Below are 26,206 nucleotides of genomic sequence, written 5' to 3'. Positions count from 1 at the left end.
AGGAACCAAATTTGGCCAACCTTCCTTTTTAAACTGTATAGTATGTTTGCTAACTCCATGTCATTCTTTGTGTGTTTAAAACCCTCCCAATACTTTAACACTTTTTCTACAAAACCAAAATCCATTCCAGCTTCCCAGCCCTCATCCTCATGAGCCACCCTTCAATAACAAACCAGAGTGTGCACGTGAAGGAGGAAAAAAAATTTCGGTAAGGAAACAGATTTCAGTTTAAAGCTTCCAAAGGGTAATAAAAACAGTGAGTAAAAAAATGTTTTAAAAATTGTTGAACAAATTAGGAAAAATACCTTTCAGACTCCCATATAATGAGAGAATTCTGATATGTTAGCTAATAGCAAATACAAATTTACTACTAAAAATGTAAAGATTAACAACTATGCGGAGCACATTCAAAGCTCAGTTTTTACTCGGCCTCTAAAATAAGGTACTCAGTTCTGCATTTAGGTGCTTTGATACTACAGTGATGAGTATGATATAAAAACAGAAAGACTTAGGGCTTGTCTACATGAACAGTTGGCACCAAGTTGGGGTGTGACTCTACCACACACTGGCCTGCCGTGGACTAACTATGGGCGTGGACCCTCTGGACACATTAATAGTTCATTAATGTGCTTTGAATAGTCCTGTTTCAAAGAGGGTTAGCGTAAAAGGCATTAGAGAACTGTTAATGTGAATCAGCAGGGTCCACACAGATAGCTGGTTTGCAGGATGCTAGTTCAGGGTAGCATCACACACCAGCTTGCTGCAAACTGGTGCTTTGTGGCCTGATCCAACTTCAACCAATAGGAGTCTCTCCACTGATTTGAGTGGAGGTTGGATTGGGCCTTGAAATGTGGGTATGTGAGTGCCCTGGTGCTACTGTTAACCCAGTTCCATTCTGGGTGCTGTCTAATTTAGTTGCCCGAGTTTGAAAACTGGGCCTATATTAAGTATCTAAATTAGAGGATTGTTTAAACATATTTAGTGCCTTAAGTGTGGCCTGACATGTTTAGCATGCATAAGTGTGCTTAGTTTGACATCTCTCAGACTGGTAAACAGCTTGTTGATTTGAAAAGAGATTGGTTTGTTGCACGTACAGTACATTTTAATTGTAGAGACTTCTTTGGCATTTTTTATTATGTGGCGAAGAGACAGTTAACTTTGCTTTAAGATGAACCTAACCATAGTGACATCAGAAATGCAGCGCAATTCCTGTCTGAACATTATAGTGGTCTTCATCTGCGCCACTCTGTGGAAAGGTGCATTAGGGTTTGTTTGTTTTTATAAACTCCTTTGGGTAAATGTTTTATAACTTTGCAATTAAAATTTACATTGAGAGTACAAGTTCTCAAGTTAAGGACAGAACTCTGCCCAGCTATCAGTTTTTGGTTTTGCCCTGGGTGGGGCTTGTGGGGGTGTGTGTGGTAAATAATAGCAGAGTTTGACCCTACATCAATCTGAGCCTCTTTAGACTATCAGCACACACCTCAGGTGGAAAATTAGTCACTTTTGCTGTACGATTTAGCACCATTTCTGCAATGAACACAGTTTACTGCTTATAAGAAAGCAATGTTACTTTCTGCAGAAACCAATAATACCTGTTGGTATATCATGATTTTTTTTTCCAGAAAAGACTAAAACAGTGGATGATGACTAAGCAAGGAGGCTCATTATATAAATGAAACATTACTTTTGACAAGGCTTTCTACATGTACACATATGTATATGTACCCCCACAACTACTGCTGTTGCAATCCGAAGAAAGCTATGTATACTCAATAAGTGAAGGTTTTGTGGATATCTGTCCAATACTTGGTGGTGATGAACCTTTAGCACTAGTGTCTCAGCACAGCACAGTGAATTAATAATTTTACTTCCCTTCCTCACAGGAGCGTTATGGATTTCAATTAATGGTTGTTTATAAAGTGCACTGAAATAGACGTGGAAGATTCTACAGAAATGCAAAGTATCATTTATTTGCTGGGCTGTGGATTTTGAATTGCCCTATTTGTTACCAAAAATCAATCTTTTACCTTATCTTAAAATTTGTATGAAATAGCTGTTTGTTATATAGGGACATCACGATCATCTAACCGTACTGACCAGTTTCTTTAGAGGGTTGCTAGTCTGGCCATTCTGTGACAGATTTCAGTAGTTTGCTCCAGATAGACATTGTGTGATTCTTAGCTTTTCAATTTAAAAATTGTAAATTTGTTCTCAAATGTATTACAGAAGAAAAGTAATGGAGCTCCAAATGGATTTTATGCAGAGATTGACTGGGAAAGATATGTAAGTATCAGGATGATCTCCTCCCCCCATTTAATAGATGTCAGTGCTATGTGATGGGGAATTCATATACCTTCATATGCTGCAGGATTATCTCACTCTGGTAGACATCATTGTTTTCACTGGTCCAAGTGTGTTTGCTTCATATGCAGCATCTTCATTTCACTCTCTCCACTTCAGAATGAAGATCACATCCTGGAGTATTCACAACTCCAGCCTGGTTCAAATGTTACTATGTATTTCAGGCAAAGACTCAGTTTTCATTTCCACATTCTTCGTTATGTGGAAACGACTATTACTAGAGCAAGTGGGGGTTACTGTCACATTGCAAGGCACACTTCCCTCCAAAAAATTTTTGCCTATTGTTATGAGTTACACCTAAGATTACTGGAACTGGGAGTGATTCATCAAAACAATATTATCTCCAGATTTTTTTGTTTGACGTGAATTTGACAGGGTTTCATGTGCAGTCGATTTAACTATAGGTAGTTTCCCTTGTTGTTCATGTATTCTGCAGCTACAGGGGAGAGAGAAAAATCTGCAATGAAAATAGGAAACTATAATTGTAAAACCACAAAAATTGATATGAGGGAACTAACCCATTTTTTTTCATGCTGAGTATGCCTCTTTAAGTGATGGAGTGAATCTTACTGTTGAACTACATCACTGTGGAGAAAAAAATGAATTCAGCTATTTCATCACCCTACAAATGTGTAGTTGAAACCTAACCTTACTCTGAAATATATTTTATATCCGCATGTTAATTAGATTGTGTAAAATTGTCCAGAGACTGGGGAGCTCAAATTACCCATTAAGTACCAATTACCCTGAGTAATAAGGAAAGGTCTATTTGAGACCAATTATACCATCAATATGGAATATGTCAAAGTTAATTGGAAAAAAAATAAATTTCAATTGAACATTGAGAACATTTACCTGCAAAGAAGCGAACAGTTCAAAACTATGTTAAATGCAGCTCTAATAACTTCTGCCTTAACTGCCTGTGGGTCTGATTCTATAGCCTATTCTACAGGCTCAAAGGCCTGCAGGGTCAAATGCTATTCTGGAATGTATGGGTTCTAGAGTAGAAGTCCTTCCCTAGAACGATTGTGTTTCTATACTATATGGCTTCTTAGTTTTGGTGCCTGCCTTCCATTGTTTCCATCCCTCTTCCCAGCACTTTTTACCTGCCTAATTCTGGGGACTGTAGTTGCAGTAGTTTCTGCATCAACCCAACCGAGACTGTTAAAATCCTGTGCAATTCCTACAATCCTGCCTTTCTTTTCTCTCCAAACCCTTATACTTGCCAGGTCAGCTCTGTGCAGTGGATTTGATTGACACTGCCAGAGTTAACAGCAATCCCTTGGCATGGTAGGGTAGTTTACAGATATTAGCAAGTGCAGCTCCTCCTATAAGCCTCCTATAAACAAACCCTTCTCTTCAGCTTGCGGTATCTTTTTCTAATTTTGGGTAAAGCTCACTTACTCAGCCCAGTGTTTCCTTTGACATATCCTCCTGGCAGAAGAACTAGCGTAAGCTGCTCTTTAATAAAATGTTTAACAAGAACTTAATTACTTTGCTTTGTTTATACCCCGCCCAGAATTCACCTGAGCTTGATGAAGAGGGATACAGCATCAGACCAGAAGAACCAGGCTATATCCTTTATTGTTCGCCTTGCATCTCAGTTTGCAAACAGTAATATGATCATGGGTTCATGGAGTGGTCACTGAAATTTTCTCCTGATTTTTCTGTACACTATTATTCCTTTGCTAAAAGTGAAGCCCAGTGGAAAATCGCCTGATACAGTTAACCAGAAGGCACTTCTAATTGCTTTGTTTTATTCATAAGAAATTAACAGAAAGGAGTAAGTGGATAGGAAGTGCACTGAGAAATAATTATGTTCAGTGCATGCCACTAAAACAGATGCGATGATAATCCTTATGGTGAATAGAAGCAGATTTCTAGTCCTTTTCTCTGGGTTGGCAGAAACTAGAAGGGTTGCAGAAGCAGTGTGTTCATTCATTGGAGGAAAGAAGCAGTTTACGTCTCTCTGCAGAATGCCTTTGGCCTTGTAAGAGAGAATTAAAACTCGAGGAGCTGAGCAAATGTTACATTTATGAGTCTTGAAAAGTAAGAATCATCATCTAATGGTCAGAACCCAGATCTCTAGATTCTCAATCCTATTTTCAGCTCTGCCATAGACTCACTTGGGCAAGTCACATAACTATTCTTTAGTTTCTCCATCTGTAACATGGGGGTGCTACTACTTTCCTTCCCAACGAACTAGTGACACTAGTGAGTGTTTATAAATCATGCTGTGATTCTCTGATGAAAGTTAATATAGAAATGTGCAAAGTATTGTATTTAGTCTCCAGCTTGTTTATGCTGATCTAATAGCTGTTTAACTGTTGACACTCTTCCTTTCATCCATTTAAATGGACGTAAGCAGGAGCAAGAGGAGACATCTTGTTTTTCTAAAAGCAAATTGAAGCACAAATGAATTTGCCTTTTGAAAATCACCATCCATTTACACTGACGTGTAAGAGGCTGTGAAAGTGTAGATGCATATTTTATTTAAAATACATGTATCTAGGGTGTGATAGGCACCATAGAAAACCCTTAAGATAGCTGTACATTTTATTTACTTAGTACAGAGGCGCCATAACATTTTAGATATTCTCAAAATGTAGAACAATATATACACACTGGCCCATCTCCTCCACTATGAGGCACAGGTATGAGGTGTGCAAACGAAGGAGGCTGAAAGCTCACATGTGCTCTCCCTTCTCCTGCTGGCCAGGACCTCTGCATTTTGTTTGAACAGACTGAAGAAGTCTCTCTTATTCCAGGATGTAACACACAGCTGAGGATTGGCACAGTGAAGGCTAAGTCCCCTTTCCTCCAACCATATCCATGTTTCAGGGGAAGTTAGTGGCATAAGATTTGGGGCTACTACACCCTTTGCATGGGAGTGATCTCCCTTACTGGCTTTGCTCACTTTACGGGTAGTCTGTGTCAATGGTGCGATACAAAGCAGCCACGCTGCATACAGGAATCTGGCCTGTGCCGTGAGCTGCCTTTAGTAAGCAGACCGTGGGAAAACAGACTCATAACTTTCTCCTCTGCTGCCACTGAAACTTCCTGGTTACGTATTAGTGCACAGAGTGTAAACTGGTACAGTGCTGACTGGTGGGAAAAGACTACTCGTAAATTAATGCTATCCCACAGTGCAGTTTTACCTACTTTTATGAGCAGTCAGCAATTTACATCTGTGTGTGTATCATATACAAATATGACAAAATGGAATAGTGGTGACAGGATTGGCAAAAATGTGTATCCTCTGTTACCCCTTTTTGCTGGTGTACAGTTGGAGTAAAATTTTCAAAAACATCTAAATCCCATTTTCCAAAGTGACTTAGGAACCTAAATCTTACTGGAAAATCAGAGGGATTTAGGCTTCTAAGCACCTATGTCGCTTTAGAACATGGGCCTAAGGCACTTTTTGAAAACTTGACTTTAGGAGTTTGAAAAGATGGGGATGGGGGTACTCGTTTGCCTCCCCTCTGTATAAAAAGCCTACCTCTTAGCAGAACAAAAAATTCTTTAACTGTGATCTACCTACCAAAGGAAAGCACTTTTATTCCTCAAGCGAATCAGAAGAAGAAGAAGAGTCACACAAGAAATTTAACATTAAGATTAAGCCTTTGCAGGCTAAAGACATTCTTAAGAGTGCAGCAACTGTAGATGAATTGAAAGCATCAATAGGCAACATCGCACTTTCTCCATCTCCAGTGGTGAGTGCCTTGTGTTTTAATCTTTTACACAGCTGGGAGGACAATAACATCCTATCCTGGCTAATTGTATTAGTACTCACCCAGTCTGTTGTTTGAGCGTCAAACTGATTCATAGTTAAATAAAATTTTTTTGCACTTTGTCTAGTTTAGACACCATTTCTTAGTTTAGTCACCCAGCAGCCACGAATAGCTCTGGGAGATTTAGTGTCATGATTTTTAATAGATATTTTTAGTTCAAAATGTGCTAAAATATTATAAAGTTTCCTGAATGTTAAAATATTATGAAGAGTCTTCTTATAACAACTTCTCTATGGACTCTTTTATTTTAGTGAGTTTCACACATCTCCAAATGACCAAAACCCAATATGTATACTTTTTTCTTATTTTCTTATTTTAAAAAATTAGTATTTGCTATTACAGTAGAAGCTGGACAATCCAAACTCCAGTTATCTGAAACTCCCCATTATCCAAAACAGGGTCATGTTCCCCTCGTATCTGTTAATTGTGTGGAAATTTCCCTCCTATATCAAAACTTATTAGGGCCTGATACTGCCAATCTTACATTGGGCAGTTCCGTACAATGAGTCACCTTATTGAAATCAATGGGATGGATAATTCATGTAAAAAATTACTACTCAGCGTGGGTAGGGGTCGGAGAATTGGGCCTCGGTATCTCTCATGACACTTGACTAAGTGAGATTGTACTGTAATAGCAATAAAACAATAAGGTGAAACTCCACTGAAGTTGTTGATGCTACAAAATGTAAAAATGGCAAAAGTAAGATCAGAATTAAGCCTCGTGTATTTCCTTGCTTTTACCTTCCTCCTTTCACATCTTAATTTTAATTTTTGTTTCATTTTCTGCTGTACATAAAAATCCATCAGAACGACCTCTTGAGTTGATCTGTTACTTTCCAGATCACAATCACACCTATGCATCTTTGTAATAACACTGATACACAATGTTACATGTACATTCCTTAATGAAGAAATAAAACTAGATTTCTAAAAGGAAGGACCATATTTCATTAAACCCTTCCTCTTTTTCATTCTATTAGCATGTATCTTTTTCAAAGCTTACCAAGATCTCTGACTTGCTATCCCAATCTATTCAGCTGTGCAAAGCTCTGTGATTTCTCTCCATAGGTAAAGTTTTAAATGTTTTTGAAGTTGCCTGGATTTGCAAGTCTGGCATCTTGCTTTGAGTTTGGGATGAGAATACACTCCAAAAACTCAAAGTGAAAATGAACCAAAACTGCAGTCTTTCTCATCCCCCTTATTCTAGGCCAGTGCAACATCACTAAGTCTAAGTAACGCCATTTAGCCTTCCCTGAAGTGGGGAGTTTTAGATCTGGGATGAAACCCAAACTCTGCTGATAACCTGTCTGTGTGGTTTCTCTATGGAAGTTTTACTCTCATAGTTGTCCCATTTTGTGATTTTTAAATGCTTTCTCCTCATTGTGACCAGGGAGCTTCCTGGAGTTTCACATTCAAAGCCCAGAACCTGTATTAAAATTCCTAGGATCACGCGACATCGTCTAAACCAAATCTGTTTGTGCTTCTCTTTGCCACATCACAGCCACAGGAGTCCAATGTGCATATGTCTGTGTGTATCTATATAGGCATGGGTATCATTTAGTGGGGAGAGGTCAAATACTGGAAAATTTAAAAATAGAGAAAGCTCTAAAAATATACCAAAGGGATCAGTTGTTTACTGTCAGGTGCAGAGACGGGGCAAAAAGATCTAATAGGCTTCTTCAGTGTCTGATTTCTGCTTTTGGGATTAAAATATTTTATCCTCATTTTAAGCAGCAGAAACTACAGTACAGCTATTCTTCACAAGTAGCAGGTGCTCTATGTAGAATTTGAAATCTATAAATTGGAGCAGTTAGCCCACAATGCAGCCCCCATTCTGAGGTCCTTCACCCTCACTAATAACTCATATCTCCATAATTCATGACTGTCAGATGCGTGGTACTAACTCATCGAGTAATTCTGTACTTTGGTCATCTAATTGCCCTAAAGTTTATGAATTTGGGGTTGATCTCATCTGAAGAATATTAAAGACCATGAAATATGTTTGCAGGCAAATGAAGATACATTAAGAGAGTATCAAAATTTGGTCGGTTCTTGGCAATCACGTTTTTCTTAGCTGTTACCCTGCTTTAATAATTCTGAAAGAAAACTCACATGAAGCAACATAAAAGGAATTAGGCTCATGTGGCCACTTGCTCTCTTGTGCCTTGCGTTCCTGAAATTGAAATAAGAAAAAAACAACTTAAATCCCACACAACTGCACACTCTACTAAATACACTGCAAGATCAAAGCCTATTTTCACTTACAAATTAAATGAAAGTATCTGTTTCCGAGTTTCTGTGATTCTTTTTCCACTGAATGGAAGTTTTGCCTTTGACTGATATGGAGCAGGATTTAGTCCCTTTGCAAACACATTCATGTTTGTTAATTTGCTGCTGCATGAAGCTCTTCCCTTTTGCATGCAAACGTGTCAGAGTTTGGTTTGTGGCTAGTCTTTGTTCTAGTGAGCTGACTTGTACAGTTATAAAATCGTAAAGATGCTGCAGCTGGCCTGGAGGCAGGACAGCAGCGTATTCTGTTGCTGTGTGCGGAAGCTGGGTTCAAGAGTCAATTTGGGACTCTCATTTCCGGAGCTGTGGGGACTGTAAATCATGCAGAATGATGGCTTTATTATTCTGTGGAGCATGTGGCTTCCTGATCCACTGACACTGCCTGGAAGAAGTTAGACTTGCTAGGCTAGTTGTTGCAATGCTGATCATCGAAGAGAAATATGTGAATTAGAAAGAAACAATAGGCAGAGATGAAATGGGAGAGAGAAAGATACTAAGAGCCTGATCCTCAGCTACTGTAAATCAGCATAGCTCTATTCAGTTCAATGGAGTTACACTAGTTCACATCAGCTGGAGGATCTGACCCTAAATATTAACACTAAATTAACTGGATTATATGTGGCCTGTCTGAAATGAGGAATCGCTCATGGAGTGATTATCTAAGGTAAAGGCATAAGTCCAGATTCATGGACACTCCCAAAATACATGCAGCAGAAGTCAAGGGGCAGTGTGCGCAGCTGGCATAAAGCACTCCTTTGTGCCGCTCTGATTCTGGTGCTATTTTTAGCAGCTACCACCATATGTTGTGTTAAACTAGCCTGAAGGCTGGTTTTCTGTACATTGGCGTATAAGAACCAGGAAGGGCTGAATACTTAGGCCGGGACTGGATAGCAGATATGTGTTCTAACTATGTCCCCCTTTCTTGATACACTGAAAAAGGAAGGCATGTGTCATGTAAACCCTACAGTGGATGTAGCTCACTGCAGGATCAACCCTGCACACTGGTGATCTTCCCTGCTCGCTTACTCAATTTCTGCAATCTTAGAACAGTGACAACTTGGCACAAAGCAGACACAGTGCACCTGGGCATCTGGCACATATAACTGAAGGCAGCGTCACCAGCATTGAAGCAATGATCCTCATGCACCAAATTTGCTGGGGTGGACATTGTATGCGGATGCCAGATTCTCGCCTTCCAGAATAAGCCCTCTATTCTCAGCTCACCCATGGTCAGAGATCCCTTGATGATCAAAGGACATGCTACAAAGACACACTGAAAGTGTATCTCAAGAAAACTGATGGACATCACAAGATGGGAGGAGCAAGCCACCAACCGACCTCAATGGCACTACATCCTCCTCCAGGCAGTGGCCCGCTTCAAGGAGAAATGCCTTGCCCTCCAAGCTGAAAAGACAGAGAGAAGAGGAAGGAAAAAGAAAGAACTTTCTCCCAGCAGGCAGCTGATCTGCCAGGAAATGTCTGTACCTACTGCAGGTGAATCCTGAGTCATCTCTAAACCCATATGTAAATCTCGACTTGAGAGATCGCTGATGATGATGACCTGGGGATCTGGCACATATACCAGAGCCCTTTTCTGGTTCAATAACTAGGTACACTTCCTTGAAAATGTAGCTTTATTTACGAGATAATATTGACACAAGTGTAGATGCTTCCGCACCCCCTGGCTTGAAGTGGTTTCAATCATATACAGAGTTTACAGTTTAGTTCAATGGCTCTCAACACACCCACTATAAAAATTTGTTTCAGCACCCCTGAACACAAGTGCATGTCCACAAAGTGAAAGGATTTTAGCCTGCATTCAACCAAACTATCTTCCTTTTAATCTCCTGCTACAACTTGTCTGCTTCACTCCCATGGGCAAACACAGTATCGAATTCTGTCAGTGCAATTCAGGGAAAAGAATACCATCAAGTTAAAAATGCGTGTATTTTAAAAGTTGCCTTAACAAGGTTGGTTTGTTTTTTTTAATAGCTAACTTAGAGCAGTGTGGCCTAGTGGATTGAGTGCTGACTTATGAGACCTGGGTTCTATGAGACTCTGCTACTAGCCTGCTGGGTGACCTTGTGCCTCAGTTTCTCCATCTGTAAAATGAGAGTAATGATACTGATTTCCTTTATAAAGTGCTTTAAGATCCGCTGATGAAAAGCTTTATATAAGTGCAAGGAGGTATTATTTTCAGAACTGAAGGAAAGTGAACCGAACCTGTACCACTGCATCCTTGTACAAATGGATAAAACCCTTATAATGACTAAACAAAAGTAAACTAACTAGTCTATTTTTCTTGTCACAGAACAATAGGGTTAGACGGGAATGCAAGGGTCAACCACTCTGACAAGATGCAAGATTTGTTGTTGTCTAAACCATCCAAGACAGATGGCTACCCGACCTCCTCCTTTTGAAAACCTCCAGTGAAGGAGCTTCTACAGTTCCTTAGCTCCAAACTGTTAAAGGGACAGGATGCAGGTAAATATCATCCTGACAGGATGTCGGGGTGATATTTACTGTCAGGACAATATTTACCTGCATCCTGTCCCTTTTAGCATTTGGAGCTCTGCTGAAATGGTCTAAGTGGGTACAGTGGGAAAGCAGGAAGTGGGCTCAGGAGGGTCTGAAAGAATAATTAGACTTGTCTAGAAGCATAAATATAATCTCTTGAAATAAAAAGAACTGTGCAGTCACTAGGGAAGGAAGCTGGAAAGTGACTTGCCACATTTTTCATAATGAAAAATAAAACTGCAGCTACTCAAGTAGTTCTAAGCTGTTAAATATGCTGCTTTGAGGTGAGAATCACAGATTTTAACAGAGGGATGTTGTCCTGTCAAAGTCAACTGTATCCTCACAGAGATGCCAAACAAAACCTCCCTTGGCTGACCATAACAGAGATGAAACCTCTGCAGTTATTTGGTGAGAGAAGAGCTGAAAGCCTCCTGCTAAGTTTTAATCACTCTGTTTTGTCAGATTATCAGAGGAACTGTTCTATTTGAATGTATGATAGCTCAATTCTGTTTTGTTAGAATCTCTCAGTATATAAATATGGTCAGATAGATGCTGCTTTCTAGTTTGCCTGAATACACCTATTCTTTCCTGTTTGGAAGTAGTTTAATTTATGTTTCTTTACTTGTTGGGATAGTTCATGATGATGATGCAACCTGACGACATCAGATACTATATCCTCATGTGCCAGAGTTTTACATCCCCAGCCTCCTTCCTTTTTTTTTTTTTAACTGGCAATCCCTGCCATGTTGCCTGCTATTTTTACCACAGAAAATCCAGCCCCGAGTAGTAAGGGTATTTTAGTGGTCTTAAGCAATGTTCATTTATGCTAAAATGAGTATATTTTATAGTACAAGCTAATAAGTTAGGGTCCTGACCTAAATTTATGCATGCATGCTTGAAAAAGACAGAATCCCGATTCAATATTTCAACAACTGAATAAAAGTGGTCTGATTTTTCAGAAGTGTTGAGCTCTCACGGATTTTATAGATGACCCTGGGATGTGCAGGCATTCCCCACCTCTGAAAATCATGTCACTTTTTTATTTAGGTGCCATGGCCTTTTATCCATATGTAGGGGAATAATGACCTGAATAAAACACTTTTTTCTGAACCTAGCATCCTGGTAATATTTAGGAAAACCAGAGCTACTCGGGGTGACCCAATAAGCTATCAGACATTTTTACAGGAATTATATTAACTTTTTGAAACTGTCAAAATCATTAGAAAACTTTTGAAATCATTATTTTCATTGCATTGGAATCTTCAGATCTTTGTAAATGAACCATCTTTGCTAGAGAGAACTTGTTGTTAAGCCCAACGTGCAGCCATGTGTTCTTAATAAAAGATAAATTCACCACTCACTGTAAAAGTTAGCTTCTCGATTTAAAAATTAAAACTCAATCATACACAGTATTTCTTCTATTTCTTGCACAACTGACCTCTGAACTTCAAGGTGATAGATCACCCTATTTGGTGCAGTAATATAACCACCCATTAAAACCTAACAGCTCTGGTTGCCTTTTCCAGAGTGGCCACCAATCAGATACACCTAGGTTGGAAGACAATACCTCATTTAGAGAGATGAGGTTTTTTCCCAAATGTAATTATGTTTCATAGCTGCTGCAGCGGCCATAGTCATGGCAGCACATACAGCGGGTTCAGTTGTTTCCAGTAAAGATTTACCGTACTTATGACATATAAATAAATGTGTATTTTATGAGAGGTTGTTTACTCATTTGGGGGAACGTAGAGTGCATTCTGAGTTCCTCCATGGAGTGGCCATATAGATAAGTTTCTCATGGGTCAGTAACTGGTTGACAGACAAGAAATAAAGGGTAGGAATAAATGGTCATTTTTCAGAATGGAGAGAGGTAAATAGTGGTGTCCCGCAGTGATCTGTACTGGGATCGGTGCTGTTCAACATATTCATAAATGATCTGGAAAAACAGGTACGCAGTGAGGTGGCAAAATTTGCAGATGATACATAGTTATTCAGAATAGTTTAAGTCCAAAGCAGACTGCGAGGAGTTACAAAGGGTTCTCTCAAAACTGGGTGATTGGGCAACAAAATGGCAAATGAAATTCAGCGTTGATAAGTGATCTAACTTAATTGTACCAGTCAAGAAAAAGATCTTGGAAGAATAAGTTCATGGAGGATAGGTCCATCAACTGCTATTAGTCAAGATGGTCAGGGATGAACCCCCATGCTCTGTGTGTCTGACTGCCAGAATCTGAGAGTGGACAACTGGAGATGGCACTAATTGCCATGTAATGTGTGTTGCCTCTGAAGCACCTGGCACTGGCAACTGTTGGAAGACAGAATACTGAGCTAGATGGACCATTGTTCTCAAGTTTGTGAGCAGCATCATTTAAATCTCTTTTTCTAACTAGCATAGCAGCTGAAGCTCACTATGGGATAGGAAGACTGCTGAAAAAGTTGAAAGTTTATTTAAAAATGGAAGAGCTTTTGATGAAACAAATGCAATTGTGGTCACCTCCCTTGAGTCATGCCAGGCTCTATTTCTCCATCCCAGTGGTCCCCAACCTTTTTTGTCTGGCAGGCACCAGACAACGAGCCATAGAGGACCCTGGCAGCGGATGAGCATCCGCCAAAATGCTGCCAAGTGGAGTCATCCAGAGGCATCGCCGCCGAAATGCCGCTGAATTTCAGCGGCATTTCAGTGGATGCTCGTCCGCTGGCCAGTATGCAGGTGCACTTAGATGCCCCAGTGGGCGCCATGGCGCCCGCAGTCACCGCGTTGGAGACCCCTGCTCCATCCCCTGCCTAAAATGCTAGAGTGCTGAGCTTAGGAGCAATAATTTTTTTAGAAGGCTGCAACATTTTGAGATTGGATCCTTTCATCATTCTTGCATTTGTCAAAGCTTGTAGAGTATGGCACTTTATTTTCTTGTCATATAAACCCTTTTAAGAATTTAAACTTTTAATTGAAAATTAGCTTTGAGTATAGTTAGAAATAGCCAGCTATGCCAGTAACATGTAATCATTTCTGTAAATGGTTTAAATAAAAGTGCTGTGTTGTTGTATACTATTTTTCACTATAATCTTATGTCTACCTGAATAATATTCAGACTGTTTGTATAAAAAATTACCACTTTGCTGTCCATTTAATAGGTAGGCTTTTAATGCTGCTTTCCATAGATGTAGAACTTTTGTTTCTCCATGCGTTAATTACTTTTAGAAAATATCTTATTTTCTCATTTTCTTTTTTTTATTTTGGCTGCATTCTTGTAGAGGAAAAGTCCGGTAAGAAATAATTTGCTCTTTTTCTACCTTTTTTTTTTTAACAGAATATTTTGCTTTGGTGTTTTTTCTGTTTCTTCTGTCCATTTTTCACTTGTCTGTAGAACTGAAATGTAAAATGCAAATACCGTATATCATTGTTTACAAATGATGGTGTCTATTATTTCTCCTGTGGATTTAATTCAAAGGTATTTTTTAAATGAGCTAGGTTTGGCTTCCATTACATTTAATTATTTTCCCCTTTGGCTTGTATGAAGAGAGGAAAGTCTGAGGGTGTTTTTTGCCCAAAGATTTATGGGATGAAATCCTGTTCCCAATGTAGCCAATGAAAGTTTTCCGATTGACTTGGGTGGGCCAGGATTTCACCCATGGTATGTTTAATGCACATTACATTACATGTCTAGTTATCAGATGATGGGGAAACCAAAAGTTCTGTAGCATAACCTTTGCTGCTGTAGTAACATTAACAATATGAATGTGTTCTTGCCAAATACTTGGTTATACATTTTCATGCCATAACGTGTAGGCCTATACAGAGTTTTGAGCATTAAATGAGTTGTGTGGTCTGAGCACCAGATCTCAAGAGAGGAACTTCTAAATTCTAGTCTCATCTCTTATAATTAATCCTCCTATTGCCTTGGGCAAGTCCCTTGAACTTTCTACCTCATTTGCCATCTGTAAAACAATGATTTTTCCAGACAGTCGGGAGTCTTGTGAGTTTTGTTGGCTAATGTTTGGACTGAGAAGTGGGTTGTAAGATAGGCTGAGTGATAAGTTCTAGTTATTTAGGCATATTAGGTACATGTTCTGAAGATGAACTCTCCTTTCTTCACTTTGCTACCTTACAGTACCTCTTATCACTTAAGTTTTCTTGTGGCATATGGTAAATATTTTTTCTACCAAAATAGTTTTGAAAAGATTTGAAGTAAAGTAAAAGTCCACTTGTTTCATCACTAAAAGAAACCAAATGTTTAAGAAATTTTATGAAGTATCTTAGTATTTTCTTCCATATTAAAAATTACTTTGATCAAATAAATAAATTATAAGAGGACTTGCTACCTAAGAAGAACACTATGCATTTGACCTTGTCATAGAAAAAAAATGTAGGGACAGATCCTTAACTCACCTAACTTGGTAGCGCTCCACTGAAGTTGGTGGAGCTATTGCATCTTACACTGGCTGAGGTTCTGGTCTATAAACGTCCCACTATAACAGAAATACCTTTCTGATTCATTTTCTCCATACCACTGCAACTTCAACTTGAAGTTAATTAGTAAATTTTAGGTGGAGCTTTCCTGCAGTGTGTCTGTATTGCAGGTGATGTGTCTGTATCGATGTGGCTTTTGTTCCTATTCCAGAAATCTGGGACTTTTTGATGTTAGCTGTCTGCATAACCATTCACAAATAACAGTCAAGTTTTATTAGAAAATCTAAATCTAAATTTGAATGCTCTCTTGGCTTTTAAAAAAACACTCATACCTTTAATTATCAAAGGTACATTTGTTTACCCAGTGACCCCATGGACTTTGTCACAGGTCTATTGAATTTCACATAGTTTTTTTCCTGCTTTACTTATTTCCCTTACTGGGCAGTATAGACAGCTGCATTCATACACATGAAATGGCCTACCTGCTGCAAAATGAGAGATGACTTGTCCCATGGTAGGATAAATGAGCTAACCAAAGATACAGAGGTCTGGTCAAGTCTTCATTGTGCACATAACTCCCATTAACCTTAATGGAAATAATACATGCGGAACAAGGGGAGAATATGGATCAGGGAAAAGACTAAAATATGAGATGGCCCTTGGATAATGGGGAGTGGAGGGCTAGGGGGATGGAGAATGAGAGAGGCACTCTAAAGCTATGCAATGGAGGTTTCAGTTAAATCCAACTATTTGTTATGTAAAACCACTGAAGTTCTCTCTGTTTTTTAAACAAATAAAATTCTTCTCAAACTTGCAAAAATACATAAAATTATGACTGTGGAGCTTTGCAAAACAAGAAGAGCATGCCCAAGGCAGTTGTGATTTTGACACATCTGACTGATAGCATGTGAAGTTCCAAAACCCTACACCATCTGTTTGCAGAACACCTAGATAACAGAAACACAAGTCTGAGAGATGTCATGAGTAACTTCAATTTTGATTGACACATATGTGGTGATAGTAAGTTGCAGTTGTTTATTACAGGAAAAAGATTTTTACCAGTTGGCTACACCAAAGGAAAAAACAAAAACAAATCAAAGGCAGATTAGGAGGTTTCTTGGAAAACGGTGGGAAAATGACATGCATCCCTTCATTTACTTTCTTTGTGACTTTGGCATGACTGGCCATAATGGCACATGTACCATGGCTTTTCCAGTTTTTTTACACAAGAATCTCAAACACTGAGAAATGTGAACATCTCAAATCCCCGACCTTATGTGGCAGCAAGGTCATAAGAACTTGTATGGTTCTTGATTTGGAACATCACCAGTTGCTTCTAAAACCTTAGATGAATTTAATTGTACTTGATTACAGGTCCCTGAAAAATTCCCCCTCCACTTCTGATGTGACATTTGACATTAAGAATATGTGTGTGTATTGGCAGGGAAAAGGGAGATGTCCTTGCTCAAGTTCCGTAACTGTTGATTACTATGTGCAGTAAATACACCACCGTTCAGCTTAGCATTGTCTTCAAAAATGGTCAATACTTTTGTATCAAATTCATTAACCCAAAGAGACTGTCTCTTTCAGGTATTTGTGCAGGTGTGAGAAGAATATTAATGGTTTTGAAGAATATGTAGTACCTTACTCTCAACTTTATCACTGATTTCATGAAACCGTTAATTTTATCCATACATTTTAACTTATCTCTGCTGTAACACACATGCTGTATATGTATATATATTCAATTATATACAAGCGCACACAATAGGTCAAATGTTCAGCCTTCCTCTGGTTGATTTGCTTTGCTCTGGCAGCACACAGCAGCCAAAAACCCCTGCCAGCCCTCTGTGAATTCCTATGTAGTAGCTCTAGGAGATGTGGACAGTGCTCTCGTGGTTCCCAGCTACTGGTACAGCACTTAGGAGTCATAGACAGCTAGGAGCAATTTAAAGGATATCTGAGGTTGCTGGAGTTCCTAACCCCAGGATCAGGGAGCTTCAGAGTACCAAAGCATACCCCACCTCCCACCCACTGCACCAAGCTTGTCAGTTGCAGCTGAAGATCTATGCCGGTGGCATCTTTATTGCTTGTATCAGCAGGTAAAGTTATAGTGATACCAAAGCAAATCCAAGCGAAATAAATAACATCCTGTGTTGTCCAAACATGGTCTGTGAAGCTAGTAACTTAGCTGATGGGTGCACACACAGGTTCTCATTGGGACTTAGTGCCCTTTAAATAGGGAAGGGAATTTCATAGAAATGTAGAAGTGAACCATAGACAAGTAGGACTGGAAGGGACCTCAATAGGTCATCTAGTCCAGTCCCCTGCACTTAAGACAGGACTACATAATAACTAGACCATTCCTGACAGGTTTGTCTAACCTGTTCTTAAAAATCTCCAGTGATGGAGATTCTACAACCTATCTAGGGCTTTCATATTCATTGGAAGACACTTAGGAGAGAATGCTGATGGACTCCATGTATATGTACAACTTTCTACCCCATTACACCTCTGAAGCATACACCAAGGTGTTGGCTTATTATACTCTTTTCTTGTTCTGCTACTGAGTTGCCTTCCTCTGTACACTAGTAAGGACACAAGAGTACCCAGAACCACAAATTGAGACTTTTTTTGGGTGTGGAGGGGTAATTGCTACCCCATAATCCATTCTTCTTGTGCTCTGCCTCTGGCTTAGTATTCTCACTCACTCTTTTTACATTGGCTCACATTAACAAGTATTTTTCCTTATTGATAATAGGTAGTCATTGAGCTGGGACAGCATGTTCTCAAACCCTGTGATTTTCATTTTCAATCAACTGAAAATTTCCAAGGAAATATTTCCTTTCTGTTAATGGCAATTATTTCTCTCCTGAAAATAACCTTTTGTAGAGCTTTTTCTTTTTAGTCATTGTTACCCTGGCATTCAAAACCAACTGCCTCTTAGTCCAGTTCTGTTTCTCAAATGCATATATAATGTACGCATCACCGTGGTATTTAGGTGCCACGCGTTTGAAATAGTTGCTGGTCTGCTGCAGTTTCTTTATCCTCACAAGATCTGGGTTTGAAGAATCTCTCCCCGGGGAGGTCTGTGGCTTGTTTTTTGGCAGTGTTCTCAAAGTTTAAAGACGCCTCAGGGTGAGATGACACCCTGCATAGACGGCATAACCCATTAACCTGCCTTGTAGAGTTGGATGAGACTTGTGTCTTTAAAACACGTGGGCTCCATTTGACACCTGACTTAGCACCCAAAAATACTCAATTTCTTTTAACAAAAGGTTTCCAGTAGCCTGGTAAATTAAATATATTTTTAAATAGGGAAATGTCGCTTCAAATCTTTTGGGTTTATGCTTCTATTAATATTTCTTTTTTAAATCCTGGGTTTTTTCCCCTCCTCATGGAAGGGTCCTGTGAGCTCCAGTGATGCCTCTTCCCTGATTTTTCCTCTTGAGAAGAAACTGTCAATCTTTCAATCATTATCAAATTGCTTTGTAGCATTTTGTGATTTACAAATGTGGATTAAAATTAAACCAGCCAACTGCTGTTCACTTGGAATCTGACCTGGGCTTTGACTCCAGGTGTCTTGAGCTGAAAGGCTAGTGCCCCAAGCTAGATACTCGGTGCTTTTTATATCTTATTTTAAGCTTAGTGCTTCAGTGGGTTGTTGGTCAGAGATTTGAACTGTGACATACAAGTGCCTCTAACTCTAGTTTGTTAGTCTCATGGTGTAAGGGAAGCTAAAGTGGCTGAAAATTGTGCAGAGACAATTCCAGGTGCTACAGGAACAAGGAACAAAATGAGTTTATTCTAATAGGGCTCACTAGGACACACTGTTGTGTTTTCTGGCAGATATTTTTACTGTAACAAAGCAACATGACCTAGTGCTTAGTTCCTGACACTTTAAGCTTGGAACTACTGAGTTCTAATAGCAGCTCATCAGGACTCTGGGCTAATCAGGTGCCCGCAGTCCTGCAGTGAGCTCCAGTGACTCTAATATTGGCAATACTTAGCATTCTTACATCTCAGCTCAGAGGGAATTAAGGTGCTCAGCACCTCAGAGTCATGCCCTAACCCTCTATCTCTCTTTATTTTCTTCATCTGTAAAACTTGGATAAGAATATGGTACCTCCTTCCCAGGCGCACTGAGCATTGATTGTGACACACTTTGAAAAATGTAATATATAAAACACTCTACACATGTTGGGTATTAGCCATCCCCTGTAGCGCTAATATTACTAGCTCAGAGGGAGAGAGAGATCTGTATGTCTGGACTGTGCCTGCCCTAGAGCGTTGGTCTTCTTGAGACAAGGACAATCTGGAGTGCGTTGTACGCACCAGTGTTCAGTTCTCACTCTCTGTAGTTGGGATGACCCCCAACAATAATTAAAATAGTGCATTTGATCATTTTTAATTTGCCGCCTCTTGAAAAATTATCCATTGACTCAGCTTTATTTTATGGCATGGTCCTAAAGAACTGAGGAATTATTGCAAGCAAGAAAGACAGAACAAGAGGAAGGGAACTTGATCTTGAGATCAGATGCACCCCTGTTAAGTCTCCACAGGTTGGATACCATCTCTCAGGCATCCTCAAGAAATCTCCTGCGTGTTCTCCCATGGTTTTTCTCTTGAAACTGCTTATGTGGGTGGGTTCAGACAACTCTTGTCCATTGTGCACTCTCCCAGCTCCTCTGCTCTCCATGAGCCGCTCGTATTGTGAGGAGTATGGTAGCTGAGAACAGAGGAGCCTGGAGGACAACATGAGCAAAGCAAATCAGCCCATCTGCTTGCCCATTACTCCTGAGAGTGGGAAGGTGCTTGTAAGGAGGTTTCTCACTTCAGAACTGAGTTGTGAGGAGGAGAGCTCCATTGCCACAGGAATGAGGGGAAGGAGAAGAAGCTTGTAGAGATGCCTGAGGGATATACTTATTACACCTAAAGTTGGGAACTTCAGGCACCCTAACAGACATCTTCCATCCCACTGTGATTCTGGAGCCTAATGTTTATGTAGTTTACCCCCAAAATTCCTGACAGCCTTGTAAATCTCTAAAAAAGGGTATATAAAGCAGGTTCAAGGTCATCACCATTAATGAGCAAAACCCAAATTTGGCTGGGAGCGAGGGTGCGGGAGTTCACTTTTCAAAACACTGTATTTATTTAATTAGAAAAATCTCATATTACCCAAGTCTGTTTACTGATCTGTCATTCTCTGACTAGGTGTCTGTTCTCTCTTCCTTCTTGCTGATCACAGAGGCGCAGCCCGGTAAGAACTCTTACAATTTTGTAGTCCTTATATTTGTTGTGAAAATGGCAGACTAGTTGTTGGGATCTGGTTTATTTAGCCTTAAATCATTTTTTCCTTGGTATATGTAGTGAAGTAAATGAATATAAACTTTATTTGGTGTAAGTTTTTTTTTAATTTAACCTTCTGAATGATGTATCAGAGAGGTCAATATACATGTTTCTTTGTTCAAATACATATGTATTTGTATTGGTCATTCAGGGTTCAGTCCAGCAGCAGTGTGAATGAGTTATGGTTATGAGAGCAGGCCTGGGCCATCAGTGCTTTGTTATTGGGCTGCTGAGCATGGTGTAGTGTTGTTCTCACAGTCCAACAGGGTGAAGAAAACCGAAGGGAGAAGGTGCTTCAGCTTAATTGCAAGAACACTGTGCCCAGCATACACACTAAAGCATTGAGCAGCTTGTTGTGGAAGATGTTCCATGAAACCCTCCGGAAGTGTTCTCCCATGGCTGCCCCTGCCTTGTTGCTTAAAAGCTGGCCTTAAAAGAACACAGGAATAGGTGCTACCCCTGATAGGTGGTAGGAATAAATGAAAATCCTGAAAATGGCTGCCATTCATATCAATTGCATTTAAGTACCTATTCCTCAACCATGCCCTATCCTTGCCTGCCCTGCCATTCTCTTCAGGAGCAAAACTGATTCCATAACGTATTTATGTGTGTCATAAAGGTAATTACCAGCATAGATGGTGGATTGGAGTCAAATTTCATTTACTCCTTAGTATTGATGTTTGTCTTCTCAATCAAATTGAGATGTCAGCTTTGTTACCTGTTTTACATATAAATTATGCTCATCTGGTCCTAAACCTTAGTGTTTGTTTCTAATTCCAGGGTGCAATTAAAAGGAATTTGTCCAGTAAGTATATATTTTTTTTAGCTTGCAGGAACAGATAGTGTCTCAAGAAGATTGATTCTCTCGTGAACTTTAAAGAAGGCAAATTTATGTCAAAACATGTGCTCCTCTACATAGTTTTCAAAGTACGCTTAAACTTTCATTTCCCAAAGAGTAACTCTTAAAGGAGAACTCTAGGTACTGTATTATTAATGACTGAATCCTTGAAATGGATGGGGGATGCAGCGCATGTGCCGTTGAACTGCTGTACGTAGTGTTCCACCCTTCAAGAACGTGTTGCTTATAAAATTAACTTAGTCTATTAATGTAGGGTGACCAGATGTCCCAATTTTTATAGGGACAGTCCTGATTTTTGGGTCTTTTTCTTATATAGGCTCCTATTACCTCCAACCCTCTGTCCCTGTTTTTCACATCTGCTGTCTGGTCACCCTACTATTAATGTGATATGATGCCTCTAAAGTGAAAAGGCACATGGAGCATTCTAAGTTGGTGGCATACAACCCTGTTCAACAGACTATATTTCTTGGAACGTAAAATAGTCCCAATGACAAATTTTTTAATAAGGAGGAATAAAGAAGGAAAAGCTAGTGCTTACGCCTTTGTGCTCTCAAATCAGAAAAATTAGAGAGCAGACAATTAGATTCTGCTTTCTATGCAGACAGCTATACAATGGGCTTGGTATGTGGTGATTTGCTGAGTTACACACACACTGTAAATCCCTGCATAAAGGGATGAGATTAATATATTTGTATGTATTGGGGAGCTGAATTACACTTCATCACCTTATTATGGGTTGAGATCACTCAGCCTCTGACTTCTATGTCATAGTGCCCAAGTTTAATTTTTAGCATGTAAGTGCATGCTAGTTTAATGTAGTTGATGTGACTCACCTCTTTGAGTAGTTCGTGTGAAAAAGTGAGATAGAGAACTCAAGTGAGAACTGATCTAAACAGAACTAGTGAGAACTGATCTAAACAGAACTATCATATGTGACAGGTGAAGAGATAGCAAGACCTAGGCGTTCAACACCAACTCCAGAACTTGTAAGGTCAGTATGAAAGAAATTGTAAATTAATCTAGATATTGCACAATGTTAGTCTTGGATCCTTGCACCAAAGGTAGAGATGAGCAGTTAACTTATTACCTAACCCACAACTACTTCGGGAGTGGATACCCTGTTCGTTTTGTACATGAAAATCTGCAAAACTATCTAGATTTGATACCATTCTTGGTAGCAACTTCAGGAAAGAAGCATTTCTTAAAAACACCATCTCCAGCATTTCATCTTGCTTCCTGGAACCAATCATAATTGTAAGAATGATGTAAAAAAGTGGAAGTGCCCTCCATGAAGTAAAGTAAATCATATTAATATATTCTCCTGCCTACTGGATCAAGATGACTCAGTGCCAGCCTGAAGAGTTCACTGTGTGCTTTAAGGCTGATAAATAAGAAAGCTTTATCTAAATTTAGCTCCCTACCTGTGACAACTTAGCTGTCTGGTTATCACTAACACAGCCACCTTCCATTTCATAGGTGGCTTTGCATATTTCAATGATGGGTGTCTAGTGTGTAATCAGACTTTTGCGTGTCTTGTTTGTAATCTATTTACCAAGCTATATTATTTGGGACCTTTGGTTGAAAGGTCAATCAAATCTTATATAAAGTGATTGTATTTATTCATGATGCTTCCTCTCATGCTCACTATAACAACTTTGTAAAGCTATCAGGTGATAGGCACTGTATAAAAAATCAATAGATATAGAAGCATACCAAAAGCAAATGCAGAAATAAAGGCCTGCTGAGGCCATTTATATTAGTTTTCTTTATTCATGTTGGGATGATGCCATGATACTATAAAACAATCAGGTCTCTTCTAATCTTTGGAATAAAGCTATGGAATGTATGGAATGAAACAGAAAAAAGATAGCCAAGCCAAACATTTAATGTTAAACATCACCCTAAGGGTGGTGATCTGCCACTGATGTGCAAGTAATTGATATCCAGAATAATACTTATTTGTATTAACAGGAGTTATCTATGCAATCTGTCTATATTAGTTATCTCTCTAGTGCCTAGCTCTTGTGACACCTTAGAGACTAACACATTTATCTGAGCAACAAGCTAATGGATCCATGGCTAACTAGGTTTGGCACCTTTGCTATAATAGCACAGATCCTTGTCACCTGAACTAAAGAAGAATCTTCACATTGGCTGTGTCTACAGTGCACCATAGTGCAACTATGGGGTGTGTGTGTGTGTGTGCACACGCAGCACACATTGAAATGCTGAAGTGCTCTGTAACTGCCCTGTGTGGACAGTGCAGGCATGAACTAAAAGTAACCTAGTTTGTATTAGCATGGTCCTTTTCAAATAGGACAACATTAACGCAAACCAGGTACTTTTTAGTTTGTGCCAGCAGCATCCACATGAGTCAATTACAGCACTTTGGTGTGTGCTGCACCTCACACCCCAGAAGTCCAAACGACAGGACAGTACAGACAAGTTCTCAGTAGACCTGAGGGTTTTCATCTTCCCTGTGGGTGAGCCGCTTGCAGGCTATATAGTCAGACACTTGATCAATGCTGGCAGTATCTCCAGTAGAGACAGGGCCACCCAGAGGATTCAGGGGGCCCGGGGTCTTCGGTGGCAATTTGGTGGTGGGGGCCCCCTGCTGTTGAAGACCCGGCACTTTGGCAGCGGGTCTTGGGGCGGAAGGACCACCTGCCGCGGGGTCCTCAGGGCACTTCAGCGGTGGGTCCCGGGGCGGAAGGACCCCCTGCCGCCAAATTGCCACTGAAGACCTGGAGCAGAAAAAGCTCCGGGGGCCAGGGCCCCGCGAGAATTGCCCCACTTGCCCCCGCCCCGCCCATGCGGCCCTGAGTAGAGAGTGTGGTATGCATGCATGCTAGTTAGCCCTTTAATTCCACACATAGCACTGAGAGGCCAACACCTCAGGACCTCTTCATCCTTTAAGCCCATTTACAGTTCGTTCTTTACATTTCTTATGCTAATATTTGTATTACCTTGCAGCAAAAAAGCCCCGGATGATCCTTCAGCCCTTGCCCCACTGTTTGGCCCACCACTGGAGTCAGCATTTGAGGAACAAAAGTTGGAAGGTATGAAAATCGACAGAGGGGTGGGTTGCTTGCTTGTTTATTTACTAGCCTGGCCATTTTTTAAAAATGGGAAGGTTAGTTTGAAATAAGCCTTTTAAAAAAAATAAGTGAATTCTGTAATAAGGTCAAATGTGCAACAAGTCTACTTGATCACTCTCCCTGCCGTTGAGACATTGCACCCTGGGTTACTCCTTCCTGTACAATACATAGAAACTGGCACAGTCTGCAGATTATAAATGGATGATAAACATTTAACTAGTAGTTACAGTGCATGCAAAATAATTACCCTCTCGCAAAATCAAATTTAATCAGTGATCAGTTTTGTAAGTAACTTACACTTCTGATACAAACCAAACCATAGTCATAGGGGATATCATATGCTCCAGGTGTAGGCCCCTCAATCCAATATAAACAGAACCACAAGGGATATAATTTCCTGGAGAGTGTCTCTGTTAAATATAAACAGCATCCCAGAGGATGTAACATCATGGCATTTTCTCTGTGAATGTGACTTTCTATATTAAGCAGATAGACCAGGCGTTTGAAACCCTTTTAAAAGGAACATCAGCTCCAGCCAGACATTGAGTCAGGGAGAAGCATGTGCCAATCCAAGTATCGATGGAATGTTTGTATCTTCTGTCTGGTAGAAATTGATATTAATAATTAATTAGTGGATTCTATAATTGAAATTATTTTGTATTGCTTTGGTGTATGAGATTTACTTTTGTATTCTCAGCTCCTTTAGATCAGACAGAGATATGGGGTTCTGTCCAGCCAGTGAATTCCAGTCTAGATTCTCCAAAGCTACCAAGACCTTTTCCAACTGGAAGTAAGTTAAGTGTTGATTATCAGTCTGAAAAATCAGGTGTTTCATTTTTATTATCTGGGCTAGGTATACTATGCAATATATAGGTATACTAGAACACTGTAATCGTGTGGCAAGTTAGTTTGTTTTTACTGGACTGACTTCAACTGCAACAGACTAGAATGGGAAAAGGTGACATTAGTTTAATAATGTATTGGATAGATAGCTTTCAGAATGAAGGAGACAATGCACTTCATCCCTGGGGAGAGAAGCTTCTGCCTGTAATGTATCTGGATTTGCAAGGCTAAATTTCTCTCTCTTTCTCTGAAGAGAGAGAGAGAGAGAGAGAGATATCTAGGAACAAATACAGCATATGATGGATACTATAGCTCCTGCTTATCTCCAAGAAAGATCCCGCTATCCTAAATTTAATTCACAGTTATATCTCCAGAGGAAATCATAGAAATGTCGGATTGGAAGAGACCTTGATAGGTCATCTCCAGCCTGCTACACGGAGGGAGGACCAAATATATCTAGATATCCCTGACAAATGTTTGTCTAACCTGTTCTTGAAAACCTCCACAACATCCCCTGGAAACCTATTCCAGTACTTACCTGTCCTCAATAGTTTGAAAGATTCTTCCTAATATCTAACCTAAATCTCCCTTGCTTCAGATTAAGCCCATTACTTCTTGTCCTACCTTCAGTGGACATGGAGAGCAATTGATCACCCTCTTCTTTATTACAGCTCTTCATGTATTCAAA

The 26,206-nt window shown here is 39.7% G+C and overlaps 1 protein-coding gene across 24 annotated transcripts in view; it reads left to right on the top strand.

Annotated features, from left to right (window-relative positions):
* The window catches only part of SGIP1 (SH3GL interacting endocytic adaptor 1), a 189,887-nt gene that overhangs the window by 104,727 nt on the left and 58,954 nt on the right, over positions 1 to 26,206 (top strand). For 16 of the 24 annotated variants that reach the window (XM_039485429.1, XM_039485418.1, XM_039485420.1 and 13 more), the window contains 10 exons: positions 131 to 208; positions 2,230 to 2,286; positions 3,884 to 3,938; positions 5,902 to 6,077; positions 14,214 to 14,225; positions 20,618 to 20,629; positions 21,499 to 21,523; positions 22,517 to 22,568; positions 24,551 to 24,636; positions 25,373 to 25,465. In XM_039485429.1, the coding sequence (XP_039341363.1) occupies positions 131 to 208; positions 2,230 to 2,286; positions 3,884 to 3,938; positions 5,902 to 6,077; positions 14,214 to 14,225; positions 20,618 to 20,629; positions 21,499 to 21,523; positions 22,517 to 22,568; positions 24,551 to 24,636; positions 25,373 to 25,465 (646 nt within the window). The remainder of the gene's footprint in view (positions 1 to 130; positions 209 to 2,229; positions 2,287 to 3,883; positions 3,939 to 5,901; positions 6,078 to 14,213; positions 14,226 to 20,617; positions 20,630 to 21,498; positions 21,524 to 22,516; positions 22,569 to 24,550; positions 24,637 to 25,372; positions 25,466 to 26,206) is intronic. The other 8 variants (XM_039485430.1, XM_039485439.1, XM_039485441.1 and 5 more) reach the window with 2 other exon arrangements.

The sequence above is a fragment of the Mauremys reevesii genome, linkage group 8 (genome assembly GCF_016161935.1).
Source record: "Mauremys reevesii isolate NIE-2019 linkage group 8, ASM1616193v1, whole genome shotgun sequence".
Classification (NCBI taxonomy): domain Eukaryota; kingdom Metazoa; phylum Chordata; order Testudines; family Geoemydidae; genus Mauremys; species Mauremys reevesii.
Note: the sequence above shows the minus strand (reverse complement) of the source record. Positions and strands in the feature narration are given on the sequence as shown.